Raw genomic sequence first — 27,891 nt, forward strand, 5'->3', positions numbered from 1 at the left:
GTAAAGAAGCACAGACTCACAGAAAGTTTCTTCAACCAGAAGACACCATGACCTCGAATTTATTCATCATCTTAGTCTCTATTCTTCTAAGCAAAGGGAACGCCTGGCAAAACGACATCAAAGCACCGGGAGCCACTGCCATGGGAGATGTAGTCATCGGAGGAATATTCTCCATCCATAGCAGAGTGAACAGAAGTGAAGATTCCTTTGCTCCTCAGGAATCTTCATGTCGCAAGTAAGATTCATACTCTTCCTTTTTCGTAGACAGAACAATTTTTTTTCCGTTTGTTTATCTCAGTCGTGGTACATACAGCTGTTGGTAGAGGTTCCCAGCAGGCATAAAACACTGAAACAACGTTGAGAACTTGTTGAATTAGGTCCTGATGTTGAGCAACTCAACCCTAACGTTGAAACATGCTTTTTAAGGACGTTTATTCAAAGTTGAGTTCCGACATTGATTTGATTATTGATTTGTGGTCATCTCCCAACTAATATTCTACAACTCAAACTTAACATTGTAACAACATGCTTTTTGACCATGTTTATTCAATGTTGGGTTCTGACATTGATTTGACCATTGAAATTTGGTCATTTCCAAACTAATAGTCTACAACTCAAACCTAATGTTGAAACAACATGCTTTTTGACAACGTTTATTCAATGTTGGGACAAGCGGTAGAAAATGGATGGATGGATGGGTTTTGACATTGATTTGATCATTGAATGTTGGCCATTTCCCAACTAATATTCTACAACACAAATACAAAGTTGAAACAACATGCTTTTTGACAAGGTTTATTCAATGTTGGGTTCTGATGTTGATTTGATCATTGAAATTTGGTCATTTCCCAACTAATATTCTACACCTCACACTTAACGTTGAAACAACATGCTTTTTGACAATGTTTATTCAATGTTGGGTTCTGATGTTGATTTGATCATTGAAATTTGGTCATTTACCAACTAATATTCTACACCTCAAACTTAACATTGAAACAATATGCTTATTGACAACGTTTATTCAAAGTTGGGCTCTGACATAGAATTTTGGTAATTTCCCGACCAACAACATGGATCTAATGTTGGACATCAACATTGTATCAATTTACAAATACAACTATTTTGCAACGCTGTGTCTAAGTCACTTTTAAAGGGCATGTACGTATAATCAACGTTGTATCAATGTCTTGTGCCTGCTGGCTTATCAATATTATGTTCATGTTGCGTGGAAAAGACATAATTAGACAGAGTTCATTCAGGATGTTTGAAAGGTAATAACAAACTCCGGCTGTCAAAAATATGACAGCTAGTAATTACAGAAATGATACTTGAGAATTTGTAGGCGTTGTGCACACATTGTTCTGGAAAAAGTTTGATGCACGTTATAATTATAATTATATAATGCAAAAGTTAAATTTAAAACAGATGCAAGGGAATTTGGCATCAAACAAATGTTTTCATTGCCAAACCTTAAAGTTACAGTCCTCCTGTCCTTTATATAATTATTACAGCTTCTGTGATTTTTATTATTAAGAGTTTGAATGATTCCTGGACAAAATTGTAAACATATCATACAGCAACATCTTGTAATAATAATAATAATAATAATAATAATAGGTGCAGCTGAAGTTTCTACAACAAGCTTTACATCAAAAGACACATCCACTAAAGAAAAAAATAATAATCATAAAATAAACTTTTTTCAAAAAAAATCTTTCAATGAGTCTTTAATTATTCAAATGTATTTATGGTGATGTCGTCACAATATCACCACCACATTTAAATAAGTTCCTTATTCTCTTTTATTACGACACAAAGTCAATTATACACAATTACTAAACAAAATCAAAAACTACCATCGATTACTCATTTAAATCCTTATTTCTTTTTGTCCCCAAAGTCCTCCTGTGTCCAAGGAATTATTTCCTGAATTTGTAAAACAAAACCCACACAAGTATCCTCTCACTGGACTCCTACAGTACATGCAGAAGGTATTTTCCACATTGTGTTATATTACAGCCTTTTTCCAAAATGGAATCAATTCATTTTTGTACTCAACATTCTACACACAATACCCCATAATGACAATGTGAAAAAGTTTTTGCAAATGTACTAAAAATCACAAGTATGTAAGTATTCACAGCCTTTGCTCAATACTTAGTTGATGCACTTTTGGCAGCAATTCTAGCCTCAAGTCTTTTTGAACATGATGCCACAAGCTTGGCACACCTATCTTTAGGTACTTTCAACCGTTCCGCTTTGCAGCGCATCTGAAGCTCCATCAGGTTGGATGGGAAGCGTTGGTTTTCCTCCAGGATGTCTCTGTACATTGCTGCATTCATCTTTCTCTCTATTCTGACCAGTCTGCCAGTTCCTGCCACTGAAAAGCGTCCCCACAGCATGATGCTGCCACCACCATGCTTCACTGGGATGGTATTGGCCTGGTGATGAGCGATGCCTTGTTTTCTCCAAACATGATGCCTGGTCTTCAATCTTTGTCTCATCAGACCAGAGAACTTAGTTTCTCATGGTCTGAGAGTCTTTCAGGGGCATTTGGGCAAACGTTTCACTAAGAAATGGCCTCTGTCTGGCCACTCTACTATACGAGCCTGATTGGTGGAAGGTTCTCCTCTCTCCACAGAGGAATGCTGTAGCTCTGACAGAGGGACCATCGAGAGTCCTGGTGGTTCCAAACTTCTTCCATTATGGATGATGGAGGCCACTGTGCTCATTGGGGCCTTCAATGCAGCAGATATTTTTCTGTACCGTTCCCCAGATTTCTACCTGGAGACAATCCTGTCCTAGATTCCCACATACGATTCTTTGGACTTCATGCTTGGTTTGTGCTCTGCCGTGCACTGTCAAGCGTGGGACCTTATATATAGACTGGTGTGTGCCTTTCCAACCAACTGAATTTACCCCAGGTGGACTCCATTGAAGCTGTAGGAACATCTCAAGGAGGATCAGTTGAAACAGGAAGCACCTGATCTCACTTGTGAGCTTCACGGCAAAGGCCGTCAATACTTATGTACATGTGTTTTCTTTGTTTTAAATTTTCAATACATTTGCAAAAAAAATTATAAAATAACTTTTTCACATTGTCGTTATGGGGTATTGTGTGTAGAAAATTGAGGACAAAAATGAATGATTCCATTTTGGAATAAGGCTGTAACATAACACAATGTGGAAAAAGTAAAGCGCTGTGAGTACTTTTCATATGCCATCCATCCATCTTTTTCCGCTTATCCGAGGTCGGGTCGCGGGGGCAGCAGGGAAACCCAGACTTCCATCTCCCCTGCCACTTCGTCCAGCCCGGGGGATCCCGAGGCGTTCCCAGGCCAGCCGGGAGACATAGTCTTCCCAACGTGTCCTGGGTCTTCCCCGTGGCCTCCTACCGGTCGGACGTGCCCTAAACACCTCCCTAGGGAGGCGTTCGGGTGGCATCCTGACTGTTGTGATTAGCTACACACGAGAAGTATTATAGACTAATCTTGATAATAACTGGACGTAGAACCTTCTTAATTCTCAGTTTAGCCCGGGAGCTCTTTATTTAGTTTACCTCTTGGTCGAACACCGGCATCTCCTCTACTTCCGGTTAGTGAAGTGCAATACATCCTGTTACAGCAGTAAGGAACAGACTTTCACAATAAAGGTTTCAGCTGTAAACATTACATCTCCCTTCAACAAAATAAGATGTGTATATGGAGATTATCAATGGCATGCAGAAAAACTAAGGCACTTAAACACAATTCTGAGCCGCAACATTTGAGTCATAATATACTGTAAATCTTTAGCAGTGCAAATAACGTCAGTACACCATGTAACATCAGTATATTTGAAAGTGCTGCAGTATTTAAGTGTGTTACTTCTGGAACAAAATTAACAGCAGTGAACATCTCGCAATGTAACCTATTAATGAAGTGCAATGTTACAAATCAGGTTTTTTTTTTTTTTTTCTTCTTTCCAATCTTTTTTTTTAGTTTTAGGGCAGCGATCCGCCTACACCCTTTACAATCAATTATAAGTCGAGGACTTGCCTCGGCCTTATGACACGCCCATACCTTGTGCGTTGGCAAGGTTCGGTATTAGCAGGTTCACACACAGAACTGGTGTGATGATGTTGCACACCTGGGTCCTCTGGTGTAGTGTTGGAGTCATCATCGCTGGCCTCTGGCTGCTGTGTGATGGGTGTGTGGTTGTCTAGCAGGTGCCATCTGTTGCGTCTGAATGACTGTCCATCACTGGTCTCGATGTGGTAGCTCCGCGGTGTCTCAGCTGGTCTGATGACTGTCGCTGGTTTCCACGTGCCATCGCCTTGCTGGAAACGGATGGGTGCTCCGGCGCGCAGCGTTGACAGCGGTCTGGTAGATCTGTTGTACTGTTGTTTCTGGTGCTGCTGGCAGTTCTCTCTCCTTGCACGTACAGTAGCCTCGGATAGAGACTCGTCCTCTTCATCCATGGATTTTCTCGACAGTGTGTCGGCTACAGGGATCTCTTTGCCTGGTCTGTGGGTGAGAGTTATGCTGTATTTTTGCAATGCAAGCATCATGCGCTGTAAACGCGGTGGAGCCAGGGCTAGGGGTTTGCGGAGAATGGTCTCTAGCGGTTTGTGGTCTGATTCCACAGTTATGTTTCGCCCATAGAGGTACTCATGGAACTTCTTACACCCATACAGGACTGCATACAGCTCCTTCTCGATTTGGGCGTAATTTTGCTCTGTGCTGGTGAGCAGCTTGGATGCATATGCTACAGGTCTTCCTTCCTGCATGATGGTTGCACCCAGGCCGTTTTTTGACGCATCCACTTGCAGTGTCACTTCTTTTTCAGGATCAAAGTAAGCCAACACTGGCCCTGGCTCCGCTGTGATGATCTCTTTCATCTTCTGAAACGCATTATCATTAATAGTGCCCCATATGAACTCTGTGTCCTGTCTTAGCAGTTGTCTGAGTGGTGCACACACCTCAGATAGGTTGGGTGCAAATCTCGCTAAGTAGTTGACCATGCCAAGCACGGTTTCGAGCTTTGCCTCACTTGTTGGCGGTGGCATGTCTCTGATGGCTCTCACCTTAAGTGGGTCTGGTTTCAAACCGTTGGCTGAGAGCTTATGGCCAAAGTAGCTCACCTCAGAAACACAAATGTGGCATTTATCTGGATTCAGTCGTATGCCTCTCTTTCTGGTGCGGTCGAGCATGGCCTGGAGATTGCTGTCGTGTTCCTGCTTTGTTTTTTCAAACACGATGATGTCATCAACGATGCCAGCTACTCCTCTCAGGCCTTCGTATGTCTCATCCACCCTCCTCTGGAACTCGTCCTGGGCGGACACGATGCCGAAAGGCAGCCTGAGGAAACGGTATCTTCCAAAAGTGGTGTTAAATGTAGTGAGCAGGGAGGATTCCTCACTTAACTTGATTGCCCAATACCCTGATCTTGCATCTAGGATGCTGAAATACTTTGCCCCTGCTAACTTGGATGTCACGTCCTCCAGTGTGGGTAGGGGGTAATATGGCCTCATTATTGCCTTGTTTAGGGGTCTTGGGTCTAGGCACACTCTGAGTTTGCGTGTCTTGGGCTTTTCACACACTACTAGGGCATTAACCCACTGGGTGGGCTCTGTCACCTTGCATATTATTCTGTCCCTTTCCATGTTGTCTAGCTCTATTTTTAGACGGTCTCTAAGAGCAAATGGTACCCTCCGTGGTGGGCAGACAACTGGTGCTACTTTGGGGTCTATTCTGAAATTGCATTCGCCTGGGAATGTGCCGATGCCTTTAAAAACATCTGAGTACTCACTTAGGATGTGGTCTGACTGGGTGCTGTTCCTTTCGTCACTGTCGACTGCGTACACTACTTTGATGAGTCCCAGGGCCTTGCAGGCTTTGTAGCCTAGGATGGGTGGGCCTTTACAGTTCACTATGTAGAACTTTTCTGTGGTTGACTTAGCTTTGTATGTACTTGCTATTTTGCAGTAGCCGTTCACTTCTAGCGCATGTCCGCCGTAGCCTGTTAACTTACGGTCAGCAGTCATTAAATGTGTGCTGGGCATTAGCGCATTAAAGTCTTTGGCTGGTATCACACTTGCTTGTGCCCCAGTGTCTAGCTTAAAAGTCAATTTCCTGTTCTGCGGCCCCAATCCAATGGCTGCATATGCACTTTCCTCATATTCTTTCTCTGTGGTAACAGTGTCCACAAATAGCTCTGAGCTATCATCTTCGTTATCTTCACCAACTGTGTGGATTTCTCTGTGCACTGTTCTACCCGGGGTGTGGGACTTAGTTTTACACACTTTTGCATAGTGATTGAATTTTCGACACTTTAAACATTGTTTACCTTTTGCTGGGCACTCTGTTGATTTATTGTGGTGTCCTCCACACTTGCTGCAGGCATTTTCATGCACTTTTGGGCTGTCATGGTGCCTGCTAGCTCACTTTATGAAACTTGGCCTTCCAGGTTTGCGGTGGATTGCGTGTACTTCGTGGCTACCGTTAGCCATAGCCTTTAGCTGCACTTGTGATAGCTCATGGGCGCGGGCTATATCGATCGTTTTTTCGAGCGTGAGCTCCGGCCCCTGGCTGAGTAGTTTTTCGCGCACTCTGGGTGAGTTGGTAGCGAAAATTATACGGTCCCTGACCATCTCGTCGCTGTCTGTGTAGTTACAGTCTTTAACTAGTAGCTTGAGATCTGTCACAAAGTGCTCAAATGACTCACAGTTTCCTTGCGTCTTCTCCTTGAATTTATATCTTGCAAATATAGGGTTTGCTTTCGGGGTGAGGTATTCCGAGAGTCTGTCGTAGTATGTTTTTAGCAAATTAGCTTCATCTTCAGTCAGTGTCCACGTGTTGCTGATGTCCCGTCCTTTGTCGCCGATCCACAGCAGAAGAAAGCTGCATTTTTCCTCTTCTGCTCTCTGTTTGAGCGGTCCTGTGAACATGAGTTCTGCATGTTGCTTGAATCTCCGCCACGCATCTGGTAAGTTAGACGAATCCCAGTCCATCTTCGGGGTAGGTACGCCAAACGCTTCCATTGTTGACTTCTTCCCCGCCTTTTTTTTTTTTTCGACGAGTTTACTTTTTTCTCGCGGGTCCGTCGTCTTATTACTTTCACTCTGACACCATGTTGTGATTAGCTACACACGAGAAGTATTATAGACTAATCTTGATAATAACTGGACGTAGAAACTTCTTAATTCTCAGATTAGCCCGGGAGCTCTTTATTTAGTTTACCTCTTGGTCGAACACCGGCATATCCTCTACTTCCGGTTAGTGAAGTGCAATACATCCTGTTACAGCAGTAAGGAACAGACTTTCACATCAAAGGTTTCAGCTGTAAACATTACACTGACCAGATGCCCGAACCACCTCATCTGGCTCCTCTCGATGTGGAGGAGCAGCGGCTTTATTTTGAGCTCCTCCCGGATGGCAGAGCTTCTCACCCTATCTCTAAGGGAGAGCCCTGCCACCCGGCGGAGGAAACTCATTTCGGCCGCTTGTACCCGTGATCTTGTCCTTTCGGTCATAACCCAAAGCTCATGACCATAGGTGAGGATGGGAACGTAGATCGACCGGTAAATTGAGAGCTTTGCCTTCCGGCTCAGCTCCTTCTTCACCACAACGGATCGATACAGCGTCCGCATTACTGAAGACGCCGCACCGATCCGCCTGTCGATCTCACGATCCACTCTTCCCTCACTCGTGAACAAGACTCCGAGGTACTTGAACTCCTCCACTTGGGGCAGGGTCTCCTCCGCAACCCGGAGATGGCACTCCACCCTTTTCCGGGCGAGAACCATGGACTCGGACTTGGAGGTGCTGATTCTCATCACAGTCGCTTCACACTCAGCTGCGAACCGATCCAGTGAGAGCTGCAGATCCTGGCCAGATGAAGCCATCAGGACCACATCATCTACAAAAAGCAGAAACTTAATCCTGCAGCCACCAAACCAGATCTCCTCAACGCCTTGACTGCGCCTAGAAATTCTGTCCATAAAAGTTATGAACAGAATCGGTGATAAAGGGCAGCCTTGGCGGAGTCCAACCCTCACTGGAAACGAGTCCGACTTACTGCCGGCAATGCGGACCAAGCTCTGGCACTGATCATACAGGGAGCGGACCGCCACAATCAGACAGTCCGATACCCCATACTCTCTGAGCACTCCCCACAGGACTTCCCGAGGGACACGGTCAAGTCCACAAAACACATGTAGACTGGTTGGGCAAACTCCCATGCACCCTCAAGGACCCTGCCGAGAGTATAGAGCTGGTCCACAGTTCCACGACCAGGACGAAAACCACACTGTTCCTCCTGAATCCGAGGTTCGACTATCCGGCGTAGCCTCCTCTCCAGTACACCTGAATAGACCTTACCAGGTAGGCTGAGGAGTGTGATCCCACGATAGTTAGAACACACCCTCCGGTTCCCCTTCTTAAAGAGAGGAACCACCACCCCGGTCTGCCAATCCAGAGGTACCGCCCCCGATGTCCACGCGATGCTGCAGAGTCTTGTCAACCAAGACAGCCCCACAGCATCCAGAGCCTTAAGGAACGCCGGGCGGATCTCATCCACCCCCGGGGCCTTGCCACCGAGGAGCTTTTTAACTACCTCAGCAACCTCAGCCCCAGAAATAGAAGAGCCCACCACAGATTCCCCAGGCACTGCTTCCTCATAGGAAGACGTGTCGGTGGGATTGAGGAGGTCTTCGAAGTATTCCCTCCAACGATCCACAACATCCGCAGTCGAGGTCAGCAGAACACCATCCTCACCATAAACGGTGTTGACAGTGCACTGCTTCCCCTTCCTGAGGCGGCGTATGGTGGTCCAGAATCGCTTCGAAGCCGTCCGGAAGTCGTTTTCCATGGCCTCCCCGAACTCCTCCCATGTCCGAGTTTTTGCCTCCGCGACCGCTGAAGCCGCGCACCACTTGGCCTGTCGGTACCTGTCCGCTGCCTCAGGAGTCCTATGAGCCAAAAGAACCCGATAGGACTCCTTCTTCAGCTTGGGATGCCGTCTATCTCAGGGCTATCTCAGCTACAATTGGGCGGAAGACAATATGCAGCAACATATATAAAGCTTACAAATACATTTCATTCACTGATGAAGGAAGGGAATGAAACAAAACAATAATCAATGGATATGAAGTAATACATTAAAATAAATACGTGATTACATAATACATGAATAGAATATATTGTACGCGTTTGTTGTAATTTCTCTCGTATTTTCCCTTGAAATGAATGAAATTGCAACAACTGACACATTTAATTGGTGATAATGACCATTAGCGACAATTTGCGTAAAACTCATGTTCATCATTTGCGCGAAATGGTGCATATATGTGTGTACATTTTGAAGATCATGTTTGCGGTGTACCCCAGGGATCAATACAGGGACCAAAGCAGTTTCTTTTACTAGTTCAATTATATATATTTCTGTTGAGTTAGCAAAGACTTCAAGTGATTACTATTTGACACCCCTGCCTGTAAATAATAATTCCTGTTTTGTTCAAACAGATTGGAAGCCGGCAATGTAGGACTGGTTCTGTCTATGATCAACGCCATCGAGGTGGTGAATAAATCCCCTTTACTGAGGGATGTTAACGTCACACTGGGCTATCGGATCCATGACTCCTGCAGAGACGTCAGCATAGGTCTCAAGGCCACGGATGACTTGGTCCAGCAGGCCAAGTGCGCCCCCCCATGCCAGCAACCGGTCGTTGCCGTCATCGGCGCTGCTTTTTCCGAAATGTCCATCGCCGTTGCCAGGCAACTGAGCCTCGACATGATTCCTCAAGTAAGTTCTGACTTTGGACTCAGTATGACTTTGTTCAAATATTGCCCCTGTATTGTGTTTGCCATTCACTTATTCATAACACAAATAGAACAAGTGTTTATTTTTCCCTCAATCACCGACACAGGACAATAATGACGGCCTTTTTGTTCATACATCTAAACATACATCTAATCATAGGTCTAATCATACATCTAAATATACATCTAATAATATATATCTAATCATACATCGATTCACAGGTCTAATCATATATGTAATCATACATCTCAACATACATCTAATCATATATGTAAACATACATCTAATCATATATGTAAACATACATGTAATCATAGGTCTACTCATAAGTACATCTAAGACAGAGCAGCCTTTTTGACATGTGACAAATTAGTTTGTTTAGAATGAAAAAAATATAATATAAATATAAAAATATAGTTGAGTTTTGATTGACATTGTTAGAGTGCATTGATTGAACAATAGAGGAGTTGTTATAATTACCAGTATTATTGTATACGAGGTAAGCGGAACATTAGCTTTATAATTAAATACATACTTAATGGGTCTAGATGGAAATTCAAACATTGGGTGGGAGACATGTAGTCTTTAAATGTTGAAAATATCATAACATGACCCTTTAAATTACTGTAAACACAACAATAAACATATTTCAATTGATAATTTTATGACAGTGTCAAACAAAACTCAACAATAATATAATTATAAAAACATTGTATTTAAAAATATGTAGTTTAAGGCATTTTCCAAAAACTTTAATATTTATTATCGATATGATTTTCTACACACCCATATAGTTATAGTATAAATCGTACTTTGCAGCCCTTCTAACCCTTCCAGTAATAGTCAGTGTGTTGTCGGCCATGTTGAATCAGCATGTGACTTACTTTATTACGTCTCTGCTGCCTGCTTGATCAGACCATGAACTCATAAAAGTTGTCTGGCACAGTTCGCAATAATGTTGTTGTCATTGAGCGCCTTGTCCATATTGTCACACTATCTATTACAGTGATGGGATGTGGGTGATCAGGTTAAGGGTTTTGCTAATTTTCATGGCATGCCTAATCAACAAGGTATGTATTTTGTTTTCTGTAGATAAGCTATCAATCATCAGCGGAGTCGTTGGGTAACAAGCACAGATTCCCAAGCTTCATGAGGACGGTTCCTGGCGACGAGCACCAGACAGCTGCCATGGTCAAGCTTATCAGCAACAACGGTTGGAACTGGGTGGGAATATTCATCTCCGATGACGCTTATGGCCGCTCAGCGCTCGAGTACTTTGCATCCAAAGCGTCGGACATTGGGATCTGTTTAGCATTCAAAGTCATCCTTCCCCATTCTAAAAATGATAAGGCTGAGGACTCTGCTATCGAACGAGCTGTCCGAACCATCTCCCGAAATGAAAAGGCAAAGGTGATTGTGTCCTTTGCAGTATCAAGACAAATGGAAAAGCTCTTCAAGGAGCTGAGGAAAGAGATGGAGAAGAGCGGTCCAGGCGTCAAGAATATGAGAAGAACGTGGATTGCCAGCGATAGATGGTCCTCCTTGCGGGATATTTCAGACCTTGAAGACATCGGAGACGTTGTGGGCTTCAACTTCAAAACTGGAGATACCTCATCTTTCGACGAGTACCTAAGCCGGCTGGAGACGAGCGGTTACGACAGCACACAGAATAACACCTTCTTGGAAAAACTCTTCAAGCAGACAAATAAAAGAGGAGTCTCTGGAAACACAGACCTGGCGTCTGAAGTTATGAAGAACATCAAAGAAAAAACTGACACAGGCTTAATCTTGAGTGTGGAGATGGCTGTGAGTGCCATTGCTAAAGCTGTGGCCTCCGTCTGCAGCAGCAAACACTGCAAGACTCCTGGGACCTTGCAACCCTGGGAGGTAATCCATATTTGTCTATACGTCTGGCTTTGCCATTACCTTATTCATTAATAGGGTTGTTAACGAAAAACCGATGCGAACCGATATACGGTTCGAGAGGTGGCCGGTTTGGTTACGTCGGTTACAGCCCCTCCAGTTGATAAGATTCAGCTGTGAATCTTTAGGTCAATTGAGTGCAGACACATAACACGGGTATCGCGCCGAACTAGAAATCAGTTGAGGATTTTTGTCATTAAAACGACATGATTGGTTGATTGATTGAAACTTTTATTAGTAGGTTGCACAGTGAAGTACATATTCCGTACAATTGACCACTAAATGGTGACACCCGAATAAGTTTTTCAACTTGTTTAAGTCGGGGTCCACTTAAATTGATTCATGATACAGATATATACTATCAGATATATACTATCATCATAATACAGTCATCACACAAGATAATCACATTGAATTATTTACATTATTTACAATCAGGGGTGTGGGGGGGGGGGGTAGGATATGGACAGCAAGTAGTGGACATAGAGAGAGAGAGAGAGAGAGAGAGAGAGAGAGAGAGAGAGAGAGAGAGAGAGAGAGAGAGAGAGAGAGAGAGAGAGAGAGAGAGAGAGAGAGAGAGAGAGAGAGAAAGAGAGAGAGAGAGAGAGAGAGAGATATCAGAAGGCATAAGAAAAAGTATCTGCATTTGATTGTTTACATTTGATTATTAGCAATCCAGGGAGGGTGTTAGTTTAGGGTTGTAGCTGCCTGGAGGTGAACTTTTATTGCGGTTTTGAAGAAGGATAGAGATGCCCTTTCTTTTATACCTGTTGGGAGCACATTCCACATTGATGTGGCATAGAAAGAGAATGAGTTAAGACCTTTGTTAGTTCGGAATCTGGGTTTAACGTGGTTAGTGGAGCTCCCCCTGGTGTTGTGGTTATGGCGGTCATTTACGTTAAGGAAGTAGTTTGACATGTACTTCGGTATCAGGGAGGTGTAGTGGATTTTATAGACTAGGCTCACTGCAAGTTGTTTAACCCTGTCCTCCACCTTGAGCCAGCCCACTTTGGAGAAGTGGGTAGGAGAGAGGTGGGATCTGGGGTGGAGGTTTAGAAGTAACCTGACTAGCTTGTTCTGGGATGTTTGGAGTTTAGATTTGAGGGTTTTGGAGGTGCTAGGGTACCAGGAGGTGCATGCGTAATCGAAAAAGGGTTGAACGAGAGTTCCCGCCAGAATCCTCATGGTGCTTTTGTTGACCAGAGAGGAGATTCTGTAGAGAAATCTCGTTCTTTGGTTAACCTTTTTGATTACCTTGGTTGCCATTTTAGCACAGGAAAGGTTAGCCTCTAGAATGGAACCTAGGTAGGTGACCTCATGAGAGCCAGGGTTGTCCGTGAAAAGAGTCCTGCACTTGTTACGTTACTTACGTAACTGGGGACGAGAATAGACATACATGTATATATGGACCGGGTGTCGTGCCCAACTAGCAATCAGTAGAAAGTTGATCTTTAAAACAACCAGAGTCACGGCTGCACGCCAAATAATTACTCACAAAATACGTAACGTCAACACTGCGGACCGTTCCCATGCTTTGCGGTCCGTCAATATTGTAACGTCCCAAGTAATGGCAGCTCAGACAGATTCCTAGTTGGTCTTTCTTTATTTCACAACACGCAACGTCCTCATACAACGGGCTCAATCTCCGTGTCTCGCTCTTTTTTCCGGCAACATTCCAATCCCCTTTCAACTCCACAACACACGTCTCTTCCCATTCTCGTCCATCACAAAGAGATCTACGTTCCTATTCGTTACATTGCTAAAAGTGTTGTACATAGACGCAAAGACACACACACACACACACAAACAATCTTTTAAACAAAATGAAAACAGGAGGCAAAAATGTTGGAAGACAACATATTGTCAGGAAGCACTATTGTTAATGAGGAAACATTTGTTTCTTGGTATGGTAACTTAAAATAAGTATGAGAGAAATCACAACTAAAATATAAAGTATGAATATTGATTTGAAGGACGAGGTCTGTGTGCATGAAGGGGTGCCCTGTGAACATCACCTCTCTTTGGACTCCGGCAGTCCTGGGCTCGTACCCGAATTTCCACTGAATGCGGCACGGTTGTGGACCGGCACACGCGAACGGACTCTTTCTGTGTTTATTCAAATCATTGTGTCGATTTGCCGCCCATTCCAGCGCTAAATACACGCATAGTTTCTGTTTTTGCCGGACAGCGCAACAAATCCGTTGGAATTATCTAAAATTTGCTAAAGTTGGACAGGAAGTCATGCACAAAAACAAAATAAAGTATTTGGTTTACTCCGTCTTCAAGGCGAACTGTATTTTACACTTTGAAATGTCCAAATGGGCGGCGACGGACATGAAGTCAACTTGTCAAAGGTTTTAAGACTTAATTTCATCTTGTTAAAACACATGGATGAGGAAATGCTGATTCTGGAGGTCCAAAATGAAAGAATCATGTACAGGCATATGCCGGGCAGCTAAATGGGGATTATGGGGGCCTGTGTCAAATATCAGCTGATAGAGAGACCGGGGAAGCAGAGGACTGGTTGTGTGATACGCTCGCCAGGGATGATCTTACTGTCGGGTTGTTGCTTGCTGCAAAAAAAAAAAGTGGTTTATGGAGACAGTACCGAGTTTATTTGCTTCTGCTTCTCTGGTAGGACAGAATAAACGTTTTGTGGTTCGCTTTATTATTACTTCCCTTATCACGTGATAATGCGCGGATTCGCGAGATCTCGTAAAAGTCCGCGCTGTTCCGCTGCACGGCGGAGCTGCAACAGAACGATTGCCTGGTACTAATATTGGTGTAAGTGCAGCACTAAAACGCCATAGTTCCTCACAGTGAGAATGTTCTGGGTTCGATTCCCGGGCTTGGTGTCATTCTGTGTGAAGTTTGCATGTTCTCCCTGTGACTGCATGGGTTCTCTCTGAGTACTCTGGCTTCCTGCCACCTCTAAAGACATGCACTTGGGGATAGGCTGATTGGCAACACTAAAATTGGCCCCAAAATGTTTTAGAGTGCATTCCTGTCAACCACAGCTGTTGGTGTTTTTACCGTAAATTATATATATTTTTTGTAGACAGGTTAACAATATATCGGTTTTTTCATAGTAATTTAACGTAAGCAAAATCGGTTATCAACAGTAAAATTAACAGATACCGATAGATATTTTGATGAACGCAACAGAGGACCCTCCATCTGTTGACTCAATTGTTAGCTATTTACTTACGACTTAGAATGCATAAAAAAGCCAAGCATATGTGTTCATGTCTTACATAAGGATTGTGAATGATAAACAGCACATCTCTTTCACATTTTTGAGTATTTCCAGTAAGACTGATCTAATAATATGGTTAGAGTGCAGAAGTGTTACTACAGTGATGTAGAATCTACAAAAAATTGCAGAAGATATTCGGAGCGGAATATTAAAAATGGCCGACTGAATTTGTGGCATGTTGTGATGTTTAGACGGTAATTTAACATACTTTGTAGACTGTAAATACAATTGTATATGGTTTAATGCAGTGGTTCTCAACCTTTTTTCAGTGATGTACCCCCTGTGAACATTTTTTTAATTCAAGTACCCCCTAATCAGAGCAAAGCATTTTTGGTTGAAAAAAGGAGATAAAGAAGTAAAATACAGCACTATGTCATCAGTTTCTGATTTATTAAATTGTATAAACAGTGCAAAATATTGCTCAATTGTAGTGGTCTTTCTTGAACTATTTGGAAAAAAAATATATACAAATAACTAAAAAACTTGTTGAAAAATAAACAAGTGATTCAATTATAAATACATATTTTCTACACAGAAGTAATCATCAACTGAAAGTGCCCTCTTTGGGGATTGTCAAAAATGTCCTCTCCTGTTGTTCTCCCCTCTAATGTTTTACAAAAAAGTATGTGCTCATAAATATCGTCAGTACCGATGTATCTGACAAAACCTACAAGTTGTGCATTTCCACTAATATCTGTGGATTCATCCAGCTGGAGGGAACATGAGTCGCTAAGTTTTTCCACAACTTGCTCAACAATGTCTTTTCCCATTTGATCTACTCTCCGGCAAACAGAGTCATTTGATAAAGGCACATTCTTTATTTTCTCGGCTGCGTTTTTATCGAGTATTGTCCTCGGCCAGCACTGCAGCGGCTGGAATTATCAGCTCTTCGGCGATAGTGAACGGCTTTTTTGGCTTTTAGCAACAAGCAAAGACACTAGTCTAGTGACAATATTTCATGAATTAATATCCTTAGATTAACATTCTTAATAAATGGCAGTACAATAAGCACACATGTGATTGTGGAGTCAGTGTTACAACCTGGCATTTACACATTGTGTGGCGTTGGGGTTGTCCGACTTTTTTTGTGGCCATAAAACGCAGCACTGGCTAAGTGCCATGAGTGCGTGTGTTGGTACAGGTGAGCGAGCGAGCGGCTTCTGTTGAAACGACGAATGACAAAGTTGGTTTAAGCCTGGTTTGTATGGCAGAAAATTACCAGTTTTTTATAGATAAACGTTTTTTTTACTCATGTTTTTGGTGTGGTTACAAACAGTTTTGCTCAATAAAGTGATTGGTAAAGAATCTGGGTATTATCTTCGACCCAACTCTCTCGTTTGAGTCACACATTAAGAGTGTTACTAAAACGGCCTTCTTTCATCTCCGTAATATCGCTAAAATTCGTTCCATTTTGTCCACTAGCGACGCTGAGATCATTATTCATGCGTTCGTTACATCTCGTCTCGATTACTGTAACGTTTTATTTTCGGGCCTCCCTATGTCTAGCATAAAAAGATTACAGATGGTACAAAATGCGGCTGCTAGACTTTTGACAAAAACAAGAAAGTTTGATCATATTACGCCTATACTAGCTCACTTGCACTGGCTTCCTGTGCACCTAAGATGCGACTTTAAGGTTTTACTACTTACGTATAAAATACTACACGGTTTAGCTCCAGCCTATCTTGCCGATTGTATTGTACCATATGTCCCGGCAAGAAATCTGCGTTCAAAGAACTCCGGCTTATTAGTGATTCCCAGAGCCCAAAAAAAGTCTGCGGGCTATAGAGCGTTGTCTATTCGGGCTCCAATACTATGGAATGCCCTCCCGGTAAAAGTTAGAGATGCTACCTCAGTAGAAGCATTTAAGTCTCATCTTAAAACTCATTTGTATACTCTAGCCTTTAAATAGACTCCCTTTTTAGACCAGTTGATCTGCCGTTTCTTTTCTTTTCTTTTCTACTCTGCTCCGGGGTGGACCGCTAGCCTGTCCATCGGATGGGGACATCTCTACGCTGCTGACCCGTCTCCGCTCGGGATGGTTCCCGCTGGCCCCACCATGGACTGGACTTTCGCTGATGTGTTGGACTTTCACAATATTATGTCAGACCCACTCGACACCGAGGATGTCGTTGTGGCTTGTACAGCCCTTTGAGACACTTGTGATTTAGGGCTATATAAATAAACATTGATTGATTGATTGATTGATTGATGGAATTCCTGTCCGTAAAGTGTCTCGACAGACGATAATTGAACTGTGTTGACAAATATTGTTTTATTCATTGGGGCCACTCTTGTTGTCACCTGTCACTCACACAGTTGCATTGCAAAATCATACAGAATAAATTGTAATGTGTTTATTTTGTTTAAAGTTCAGATGGGATTTTTGATTTCTTGCGCGGCATTAATTTGCAGTGCGCTGAGGACGCGTGAGCGGTGCGCAATAGCGCAGGCGCGCACCTTAGAGGGAACATTGTCCAGGGCTTTGGCTGATGTTGTGGAGGCTTTCCGCATCGTGTCTTGAGATGACCTGAATGCATTTAGTCTCCTCTTTAAAAAATCAGGTGGCTTACCGACATGGCAAGCGTGTTTTGTCCGGAGATGCCGCTGAGGATGCGCGGCCGCTTCATGCCGCTGTTCGCTAACATTTCTCCACAGAAAAAACACAATGCCTTGGGGGGGGTTACAACTCGAAGCCGTAAATCCCATTAACACATATTCTTTGGAATACTGTCTGAATTTTGCCGGCTCAGGTTTGGCCTTCTTTGGCACATGTTCTTCCTTGTTTTCAGCTGCAGTACTGCTACGCTTTAACCACGCCTCCATTGTTTTCTACATTGATAGTTGATTGACAGTTGGTGCCTTGTGGCACCGCCAGGTAGGATCAAACCATTATGGCATGGGCCATGGGGGAAACTCTGGGTTTATGGTAATGAATGGAATAGCCTACTTGATTTGATGTTCAGTTTATGAACTTACATTCATATTTTGTTGAAGTATTATTCAATAAATATATTTATAAAGGATTTTTTAATTGCTGCTATTTTTAGAATATTTAAAAAAAATCTCACGTACCCCTTGGCATACCTTCAAGTACCCCCAGGGGTACGCGTACCCCCATTTGAGAACCACTGGTTTAATGGATACAATGAAACACAAAAAACTATATAAAGTCAACTTGTTTTTCCACTCCACTGCTACTTTAAGTCAAGCAGCAATTATGAAATGATATTGCTGAAAAGACAATATGTCTAATCTCGGACAAACACGTACAAATTATTCTCTGTCGATCGTCTATCACTGCAAACAGTTTAACAGCTAAATGATTACATGTTTATCTCCTCCTCACATTATTCTCTGCATTGTGACTGATTATCACATTCTGCACATTCATGACAACAAAAGCGCTAAATGAAATGCGCTGCTAATTTCTCTTATTTAAGACATGCAGTCGTCAGCATACGAGCTTAGTAGACCATCATTGTGTGCGCTATCAAGTTTGCTCAAGGTTTTAGTAGACGCAAACCTTTAGTAGATGAGGCTCGTAGACATTTGTGTTCATGATAAATGGTATATTTGAGCTTTATTCCTGTATGATTGCTATTTGTTTGTCTCTGCAGGTACTGGAAGCTCTTCGGGGACAGCCATTTGAACATCAGGGGAAGATGTATAAGTTTGACAAACGGGGGGACATCGAAGAGGGTTACGATATCTCCATGTCGCGCTCCCTCGGGGGCAAAGAGCACGCAAATGACATTGTGGCTACATACATCCCACACGACAACAACTTCTTCCTAACCGACAGCAACAACACCAAACGTTTTGAGGATTTGAAGGTGGGCCAACATCTTGCTTTGATTCAGCACAGATTTTTGTCCACAAATCATTGATATTATTATTATTATTATTATTATTATTATTATATGAAAGTTCCCCGAAAGGGACACACAGTAGAAAATGGATGGATGGATCAACAAAAAGCAATTGCAGAATAGAATGCAAAAAGCCACCGCTTGCTTTGTTGTTCTAATTATCTATTTCACAGCAGCCATTTGACAGTAAGACATTAAATGGTATGACAAATGCAGTTAGCAAGGTTATGCAAAAGAGAACATTTATTTCTACATTTAACGGGTGTGGTGCATAGTACAAAAAACTCCACGTCTGCTCATTCTCCTTAATGAACCAGGAAGTAGCTTGGCAACTGACAAAAGAATGAATATGTCACTTTTGGGTTTTTTCATAAATAGTATGGTCCTCTACTACTTCCTACCACTTTTCCTACTATTACTTCACTTGTTCAGCATTACTACATGCTTTAAGTCAGGGGTCCACAAACTTTTTGACACAGGGGCCACATTGGGTTGTCCGGATACCAATATTTTGGTACCGGTACCAACATGTATTTCGATACAAATTTAAATTGGACCGTCAGATTGGCACAGTGGTGAAAGCCAGCTTTTTTTTATTTACGTCAGCTGGTCAAGGTTAAAAACCTTCTTTCTAGGCAACAGTTTGAGACAGTAATCCATGCCTTCATCACATCTCGGCTGGATTACTGTAACGCTTTATATTTTGGAATTAGTCAATCCTCCCTCTCATGTCTGCAGCTGGTCCAAAATGCAGCTGCCCGACTTTTAACAAACACAAGAAAAAGAGAGCACATTACTCCTGTTTTAGCCTCCCTCCACTGGCTGCCTGTGTCTTTTAGAGTCCATTTTAAAATTATCTTACTTGTTTTTAAATCCTTACATGGTCTTGCCCCACCTTACCTCTCTGAGCTGCTCCACCTCTATGCCCCCACCCGGTCCCTCAGGTCAGCTGATCAGCTGATCCTGGAGGTACCCAAATCCAAGCGCAAGCTCAGGGGGGAAAGAGCTTTCTCTGTTGCGGGCCCCAAACTCTGGAACGATCTCCCACTCCATGTGAGACAGGCCCCTTCTTTGGCTATTTTTAAGACCCTTCTTAAAACCCATTTTTATTCACTGGCTTTTAACCCAGCATGAGACTTTAAACTGTTTTTAACTGTTAACTTTTTTAACTGTTTTTAACTTTTAACTGCTTTTTATCTAACAAATTGTTCTTAGGGTAATTTTGTATTTGCTTTTTTAATGTGTATTTTACTTCTGTTTTAAATTTTATTTTTTAGTCTGTCCTTTGCCTTTATTTCTTTGTGGTGTACAGCCCTTTGTTTTTCAACTGTGGTTGTTTTTAAAGGGCTTTATAAATAAAGTTGGTATGGTATGGTATGATACAAAATAAAGGGGACCACAAAGAAATGTCATTATTAGATTCATTTTAACAGATAATCTTACAGTACATTAAACATATGTTTCTTATTGCACTCTAACAACAATTTTAGAAGATTAAAATAAAGAGTAAAAGTAATCAAACATAGGGGGATTTTATTTTTGCAATATATATATACATACATATTTAGGATAATATATATGAGTATGTATGTGTATGTGAATACATATACAAATCTGTATCATATGTAAATCTGTATATATGTGTATACATATACATATATGTAAATCTGTATGTATATATATATATATATATATATATATATATATATATATATATATATATATATATATATATATTATATATATATATATATATATATATATATATATATATATATATATATATATATATATATTTGACATCAAAAGATGAATATGGGACAAGAGATCAACATTTCAGCTTTCATTTCCAGGTATTTACATATGGATCTGATACACAACTTAGAAGATAGCACCTTTTGTTTGAACCTGCCCATTTTTCAGGAGAGCAAAAGTATAGGAACATGTGACTGCCAGGTGTGTTTTGTTGCCCAGGTGTCTCCAAATTACATTGATTATTCAAACAATAAATAGCACTGAAGGTCTGAGCTCACTTTCAGATTGGGTAGGATAGGTTTTGCCTGTGCAGACTGCATTTAGAGGTGGAACCAACATGAAAACCAGAGAGCTGTCTATGGGTGAAAAAGAAGCAATTGTGAGTCTGAGAGAAGATGGACAATCAATCAGAGCCATTGCACAAACATTGGCCATAGCCAGTACAACCATTTGGAATGTCCTGAAGAAGAAAGAAACCACTGGTGTACTAAGCAACAGACGTGGAACAGGCAGACCAAGGAAACATCAGGAGTTGATGACAGAAACATTGTGAGAGCTATAAAGAACAACTTTTAGTGACATCAGCAACGACCTCCAGAGGGCAGGAGTGAAGGTATCACAATCTAATGTTGGCAGAATACTTCATGAACAGAAGTACAGAGGCTACACCAGAAGATGCGAACCACTCATTAGCAAGAAGAACAGGAAGGCCAGGGTGGAATTTGCCAAAAGGTACAAAGTACAGCCTAAAAAATTCTGGAAAAAGTTTTATGGGACTGATGAGGCAATAATTAACTTATTTCAAAGTGATGGAAAGGCGAACGTTTGGAGAAAGAAAGGATCTGCTCATGATCCCAAACATACAAGCTCATCTGTGAAGCATAATGTCATGGTTTGGGATTGCATGGCTTCTTCTGGGACGTCATCTTCATTGATGATGTAACACATGATGGCAGCAGCAAAATGAAGTCAGAAGTCTACAGAAACATTTTGTCTGCTAATTTAAAGAAAGATGCAACCAAACTGATTGGGAGATCCTTCATCATGCAGCAAGATAACGACCAAAACAACAAAGGAGTTCATCGGGACAAGAAGTGGAAGGTTTTAGACTGGCCAAGTCAGTCTCCAGACTTAAACCCAATACAGCGTGCATTTTACCTGCTGAAGAGGAGACTGAAGGGAGTAACCCCCCAAAACAAACAACAACTGAAAGAGGCTGCGGTGAAAGCCTGGAAAAGCATCACAAAAGAATGCAAAAGTTTGATGATGTCAATGGCTCACAGGCTTAAAGGCCTACTGAAATTATTTTTTTTTATTCAAACGGGGATAGCAGATCCATTCTATGTGTCATACTTGATCATTTCGCGATATTGCCATATTTTTGCTAAAAGGATTTAGTAGAGAACATCGACGATAAAGTTCGCAACTTTTGGTCGCTGATAAAAAAAGCCTTGCCTGTACCGGAAGTAGCGTGACGTCACAGGTTGAAAGGCTCCTCACATTTCCCCATTGTTAACACCAGCAGCGAGAGTGATTCGGACCGAGAAAGCGATGATTACCCCATTAATTTGAGCGAGGATGAAAGATTTGTGGATGAGGAACGTGAGAGTGAAGGACTAGAGTGCAGTGCAGGATGTATCTTTTTTCGCTCTGACCGTAACTTAGGTACAAGGGCTCATTGGATTCCACACTTTCTCCTTTTTCTATTGTGGATCACGGATTTGTATTTTAAACCACTTCGGATACTATATCCTCTTGAAAATGAGAGTCGAGAACGCGAAATGGACATTCACAGTGACTTTTATCTCCACGACAATACATCGGCGAAGCACTTTAGCTACGGAGCTAACGTGATAGCATCGGGCTTAACTGCAGATAGAAACAAAAGAAATAAACCCCTGACGGGAAGGATAGACAGAAAATCAACAATACTATTAAACCATGGACATGTAACTACATGGTTAATGCTTTCCAGCCTGGCGAAGCTTAACAATGCTGTTGCTAATGACGCCATTGAAGCTAACTTAGCTACGGGACCTCACAGAGCTATGCTAAAAACATTAGCTATCCACCTACGCCAGCCAGCCCTCAACTGCTCATCAACACCCGTGCTCACCTGCGTTCCAGCGATCGACGGAGCGACGAAGGACTTTACCCGATCACCAATGCGTTCGGCGGCTAGCGACGGATAGCACGTCTGCTATCCAAGTCAAAGTCCTCCCGGTTGTGTTGCTGCAGCCAGCCGCTAATACACCGATCCCACCTGCAGCTTTCTTCTTTGCAGTCTTCATTGTTCTTTAAACAAATTGCAAAAGATTCACCAACACAGATGTCCAGAATACTGTGGAATTTTGCGATGAAAACAGAGCTTTTTGTATTGGATATAATGGTGTCCGAATACTTCCGTTTCAACCATTGACGTCACGTGCATACGTCATCATACATAGACGTTTTCAACCGGAAGTGTGGCGGGAAATTTAAAATTGCACTTTATAAGTTAACCCGGCCGTATTGGCATGTGTTGCAATGTTAAGATTTCATCATTGATATATAAACTATCAGACTGCGTGGTCGGTAGTAGTGGGTTTCAGTAGGCCTTTAATGCAGTTATTGAAAGCAAAGGATTTGCAACGAAATATTAAGTCTTATTCACTTTAATCTATTTTAAGTTTATATTTTCCAATACTTTTGCTCACCTAAAAACGTTGTGTTCCATTACAATTACAAATAATGCTATCTTTTAAGTTGTGTATCAGATCCAGATGTAAATACCTGGAAATAAAAGCTGAAATGTTGATCTATTGTCTCATATTCATCTTTTCATGTCAAACCCAAATGTTTTCAGTCTACAACAAAAATAAAGGAACTGGCCTCACTGTTCCAATACTTTTGGAGGGCACTGTATGTTCCTGGATAGAGACTCAGGTAATCCTTTGATGGTTTAAAGACATATGTTAGTTTAGAAAAGTAGCATTGCAAATCCAAATGACAGCTGCGGTGTTAAAGGGTTTTAATAAACAATATTTGAGAAAAATTGGTCCAGATTAAAAAATGTTCCCCAAATGTTGCACACCTGTTCTTTCCAGTTTCTGGATAGGTTCATACTACTAGTTTGGAAAGACATCCATTTTATTTTTGTCATTTGGGTATCTTATTGTGAAAGAATCATTGCGCGTGGTTAGCGAAATTAGTTGCAAGGAACTAAGTGCAGACGTCCCACCGATTTTGCATTAAGTTGAATTTATTTAGGTGTGATAACTTTGTAGTAATTGGAGCAATACATATAAACTGTAATATTTTTTAACCCTTTATTCATTTTACATTATTACATCAGGGATCAAAAACAATGAGGGCCATTGCTGTATATGGTCATGATAGCTTTGCTAGAACAACAAATACAATGGTGGTTGAATCATTTTTGCATCGCATCTGAAATAAATACTCACTAACATGGTTTCTCCTTTCCACAGTTAATCGTCTCCAAATGTAGCAACAGCTGCGTCCCTGGGGAGTTCAAAAAAACAGCCGAAGGTCAACACACGTGTTGTTATGAATGCGTGAACTGTACTGAGAATTACTACTCCAACGACACAGGCAAGCAACTGACCTTGACACAACACAATCACACATGCACATGCGCACAAACGCCGCATACATTACTGAGCAACTAACACGTTCTTCTGGCAACTCATGTCATCACACCTACACTGATGAAGGGATGACAAACAAACATTCTTTGGATGATTGTTTTCTACATTTGGTGCGGTGCCAAGTCAAGGTGCGGATTAAGAAATTATGTTTTCATAATTTGTGGTTTGAGTTATTAGGACGTGAATAGGCCAGTTCATTCTGGTACGGCGATAGCAGCAACCATCTACCAGGAACAAGGAACATCCTCCATCAACCATTAAAGGCTTACTGAAACCCACTACTACCGACCACACAGTCTGATAGTTTATACATCAATGATGAAATCTTAATATTCCAACACATGCCAATACGGCCGGGTTAACTTATAAAGTGCAATTTTAAATTTCCTGGGAAATATTTGCTGAAAACGTCTCGGTAGGATGACGTTTGCGCGTGACGTCACTGGTTGAAGCAGATATTTTGGAATAGCACGATAGCCAGCTTAAGTCGTCTGTTTTCATCGCTAATTTCCACAGTATTCTGGACATTTGTGTTGGTGAATCTTTTGCAATTTGTTCAATTAACAATGGAGACTGCAAAGAAGAAAGCTGTAGGTGGGATCGGTGTATTAGCAGCTGGCTACAGCAACACAACCAGGAGGACTTTGAGTTGGATAGCAAACTCGCTACCGTGAGTACAGCTTTGGCTTCCAAACTTTTGTTCGCTTGCCCATCCGTGCGTGCCCCTATGTGCATGTCACGTACGTAACTTTGGGGAAATATATGTTTCTTGCCGACTCTGATGGCGGCCGGGGTGTCGTCGAAAGCTACAACGCCGTCCGCCGCCGCGCCGCTGTCCTCACCTGTCTGGGTTGACTTCCTCCGTCTCCGGGCCGCCGACCGCACCGATCATCGTGGTGAAGTCCTTTTTCGCGCCGTCGATCGCTGGATTGCAGGTGAGCACGGGTGTTGATGAGCAGATGAGGGCTGGCGTAGGTGGAGAGCTAATGTTTTAACCATAGCTCTGTCGAGGTCCCGTAGCTAAGTTAGCTTCAATGGCGTTGTTAGCAACAGCATTGCTAGGCTTCGCCAGGCTGTATTGTCTTTTGGAGAGGCAGCCAATAGCATGGTTTGGGGTAGAGTGAGAGCTTATACCCATTCAATGTATAATATAACAATACATCTTAAATCAATTACACAAAGTTATTCTGTGCTGATGATTTTCCCCTTTCCTTCTCCCAGATATGGACCAGTGTTTGAGCTGTGATAACAAATTCGAGTGGTCTCCAAGGGGCAGTTTCAGCTGCTTGCCCAAAAAGAAGGTCTACTTTTCGTGGCACAACCGCTTTGCCGTGGTTCTCCTGGCCTTCTGCGCCCTAGGCATCCTGCTGGTTCTGATGGTGTCAGTTCTATTTCTACATCAGCGAGACACACCCGTGGTGAAGGCCGCCGGAGGACTGCTGAGCATAGTCATTCTCTTGTCTCTGAGTGTCAGTTTCATCAGTGCTGTGCTGTTTGTGGGCAAACCCAGCCACCTCCAGTGTAAAGTGCGACAAGTGCTCTTCGGCATCAGCTTTACGTTGTGCGTATCTTGCATCCTGGTCAAATCCCTGAAGATTCTTCTGGCATTTCAGTTGAATACAAAAATTCAGGGCGCTCTGCAGAAGGTCTACCAGTCCTTCTTAATTATCGTCGGGTGCGTAGCTTTACAGGCAGTTATTTGCACCTGCTGGCTGGTCCTCAAAAGCCCTGTCAGTCATGTGACCTTGCAACCCAAAACAATGTTGGAAGAATGTTATGAAGGGTCATATTTGGCTTTTGGGGTGATGCTGGGGTATATCGCTCTTTTGGCGTTTGTTTGCTTCATTTGCGCATTCATCGGCCGTAAATTACCACAGGGCTACAACGAGGCCAAATTCATCACCTTCAGCATGCTGCTGTACCTCATTTCATGGCTGCTCTTTGTTCCCATTTATGTCACAACATCTGGAATGTATCTTCCAGCTGTGGAAATGGTGGTTATCCTCATGTCCAACTATGGCATCTTAGGCTGTCATTTCCTCCCTAAGTGCTACATAATGCTCTTCAGGAAAGATCAAAATACCAGTAGCGCTTTCAGGGAAAAGCTGTACCAGTATAACATCAAAAGTACAGATTCCATTTCTGTGTCTGGAAGTTCAGTGTCAAAGAAAACATCCAGCAGTCAGGAGAGTGTCAGTCCTTCCTCGTCCTTCTCATTGCCCAAAGATGCTGACATTAAAACTGCTTTGGAGAGAAGTCATAGCAAGATGGACTTTAACCAAGTGTCCTACAGAGGTCCAATCAAAAGATTTGGTTCCAACAGAAGAAGCTTCAGCATGTAGACTGCCATTAACTAAAAACGATCTATCTTGGCTGTTATATTGGCACCTTTGCGGTCTCACAGTAGATCCTGTCGTCCATAGTGCCTCATGGACAGGTGCGCGAGACGGGTTTGACACGCTTTCGACAAACTGTATAGACGCAGGTCCACGCTTGGGTGAAGTTCCCGTTTATCTATCAAGACATTACAACACAAACATGATATATTGTGTGCATGTGACGCTGCTGGAAAACAACCCAATGTCAGAGACGTGCGCCTAGCAAAGGAGTGAGCGAGCGGTAAAAACCGACGCTACCTGATTTCCTAAGAAGAAAGGCTTTTCTGTCCCTCATGGCGTCCTGATGTGAGACATGACAAACATATGCAGCTCCTCTATTGGAACATTGTTGTCCAAACACTGAAAACTCTTTTAAAAGGAATTGTGGGTGTGGGTACACTGTACATTCGGTCACATTACTTGTACTTACACAAATGCATAATAAACTATTTTCAAGTGTTTTTGGAAAGGTTCAAACTCAATGAAATAAAAACAAGCAACCAGTTCCTGTTTTTCTTTGTCATCCAAACATACCGTTCCAGTCGCCTGTACAGGTATACTTGGCCTACATGTTTTTCCACTGTGGGAGGAAGAATTTACACGAGAAATGGAGAATATGTAAACACCCGGATGAGACAGTCAGAAATTACAAAGAGGGACACAGCCAGGACTTGTAATCTCACTAGAAAGTTGTCTCGACATCGAGTACTTGTCTCGGGCCCCCTGCCTGCGAGATGCAATGATGAGAGGTATAGCAGATTAGTCTCGCTTAACAAGTGGCTGGCTAGTTTTTGCAGAGAACAGGGTTTAATGTTTATTGATAATTGGCCCTCTTTCTGGGGCAAACTGGGCTTGCTGAGAAGGGACGGCCTTCACCCTAACCGGGAAGACGCCATCACTCTTTCCAGAAATATAGACTTCAATTTGACTCACAGTTGACTGACTACACTACACAGGCAATTACAGTGCCCGTCAGCCCGGGTGAGGAGTCAATTAAGCTCAAACTAACCAGCGCCAGGCTGGAAAATTCCTGCACACATAGCATTTCTCATAGAATAATACAAACCCCTTTTCCATATGAGTTGGGAAATTGTGTTAGATGTAAATATAAACGGAATATAATGACTTGCAAATCATTTTCAACCCATATTCAGTTGAATATGATACAAAGACAACATATTTGATGTTCAAACTGATAAACATTTTTGCAAATGATCATTAACTTTAGAATTTGATGCCAACAACACGTGACTAAG

General features: G+C 42.3%; 1 protein-coding gene across 1 annotated transcript; it reads left to right on the forward strand.

The window, feature by feature from the left end:
- On the forward strand, positions 1 to 27,059 carry LOC133635518 (G-protein coupled receptor family C group 6 member A-like). The gene is made up of 6 exons (XM_062028702.1): positions 1 to 235; positions 9,504 to 9,783; positions 10,894 to 11,688; positions 18,601 to 18,816; positions 24,078 to 24,201; positions 25,479 to 27,059. The coding sequence occupies exons 1-6, from the start codon at positions 48 to 50 to the stop codon at positions 26,597 to 26,599; spliced, it is 2,724 nt and encodes a 907-aa protein (XP_061884686.1). The 5' UTR covers positions 1 to 47; the 3' UTR covers positions 26,600 to 27,059.
- Positions 27,060 to 27,891: the final 832 nt, after the last annotated feature.

The sequence above is a fragment of the Entelurus aequoreus genome, linkage group LG20 (genome assembly GCF_033978785.1).
Source record: "Entelurus aequoreus isolate RoL-2023_Sb linkage group LG20, RoL_Eaeq_v1.1, whole genome shotgun sequence".
NCBI lineage: Eukaryota > Metazoa > Chordata > Actinopteri > Syngnathiformes > Syngnathidae > Entelurus > Entelurus aequoreus.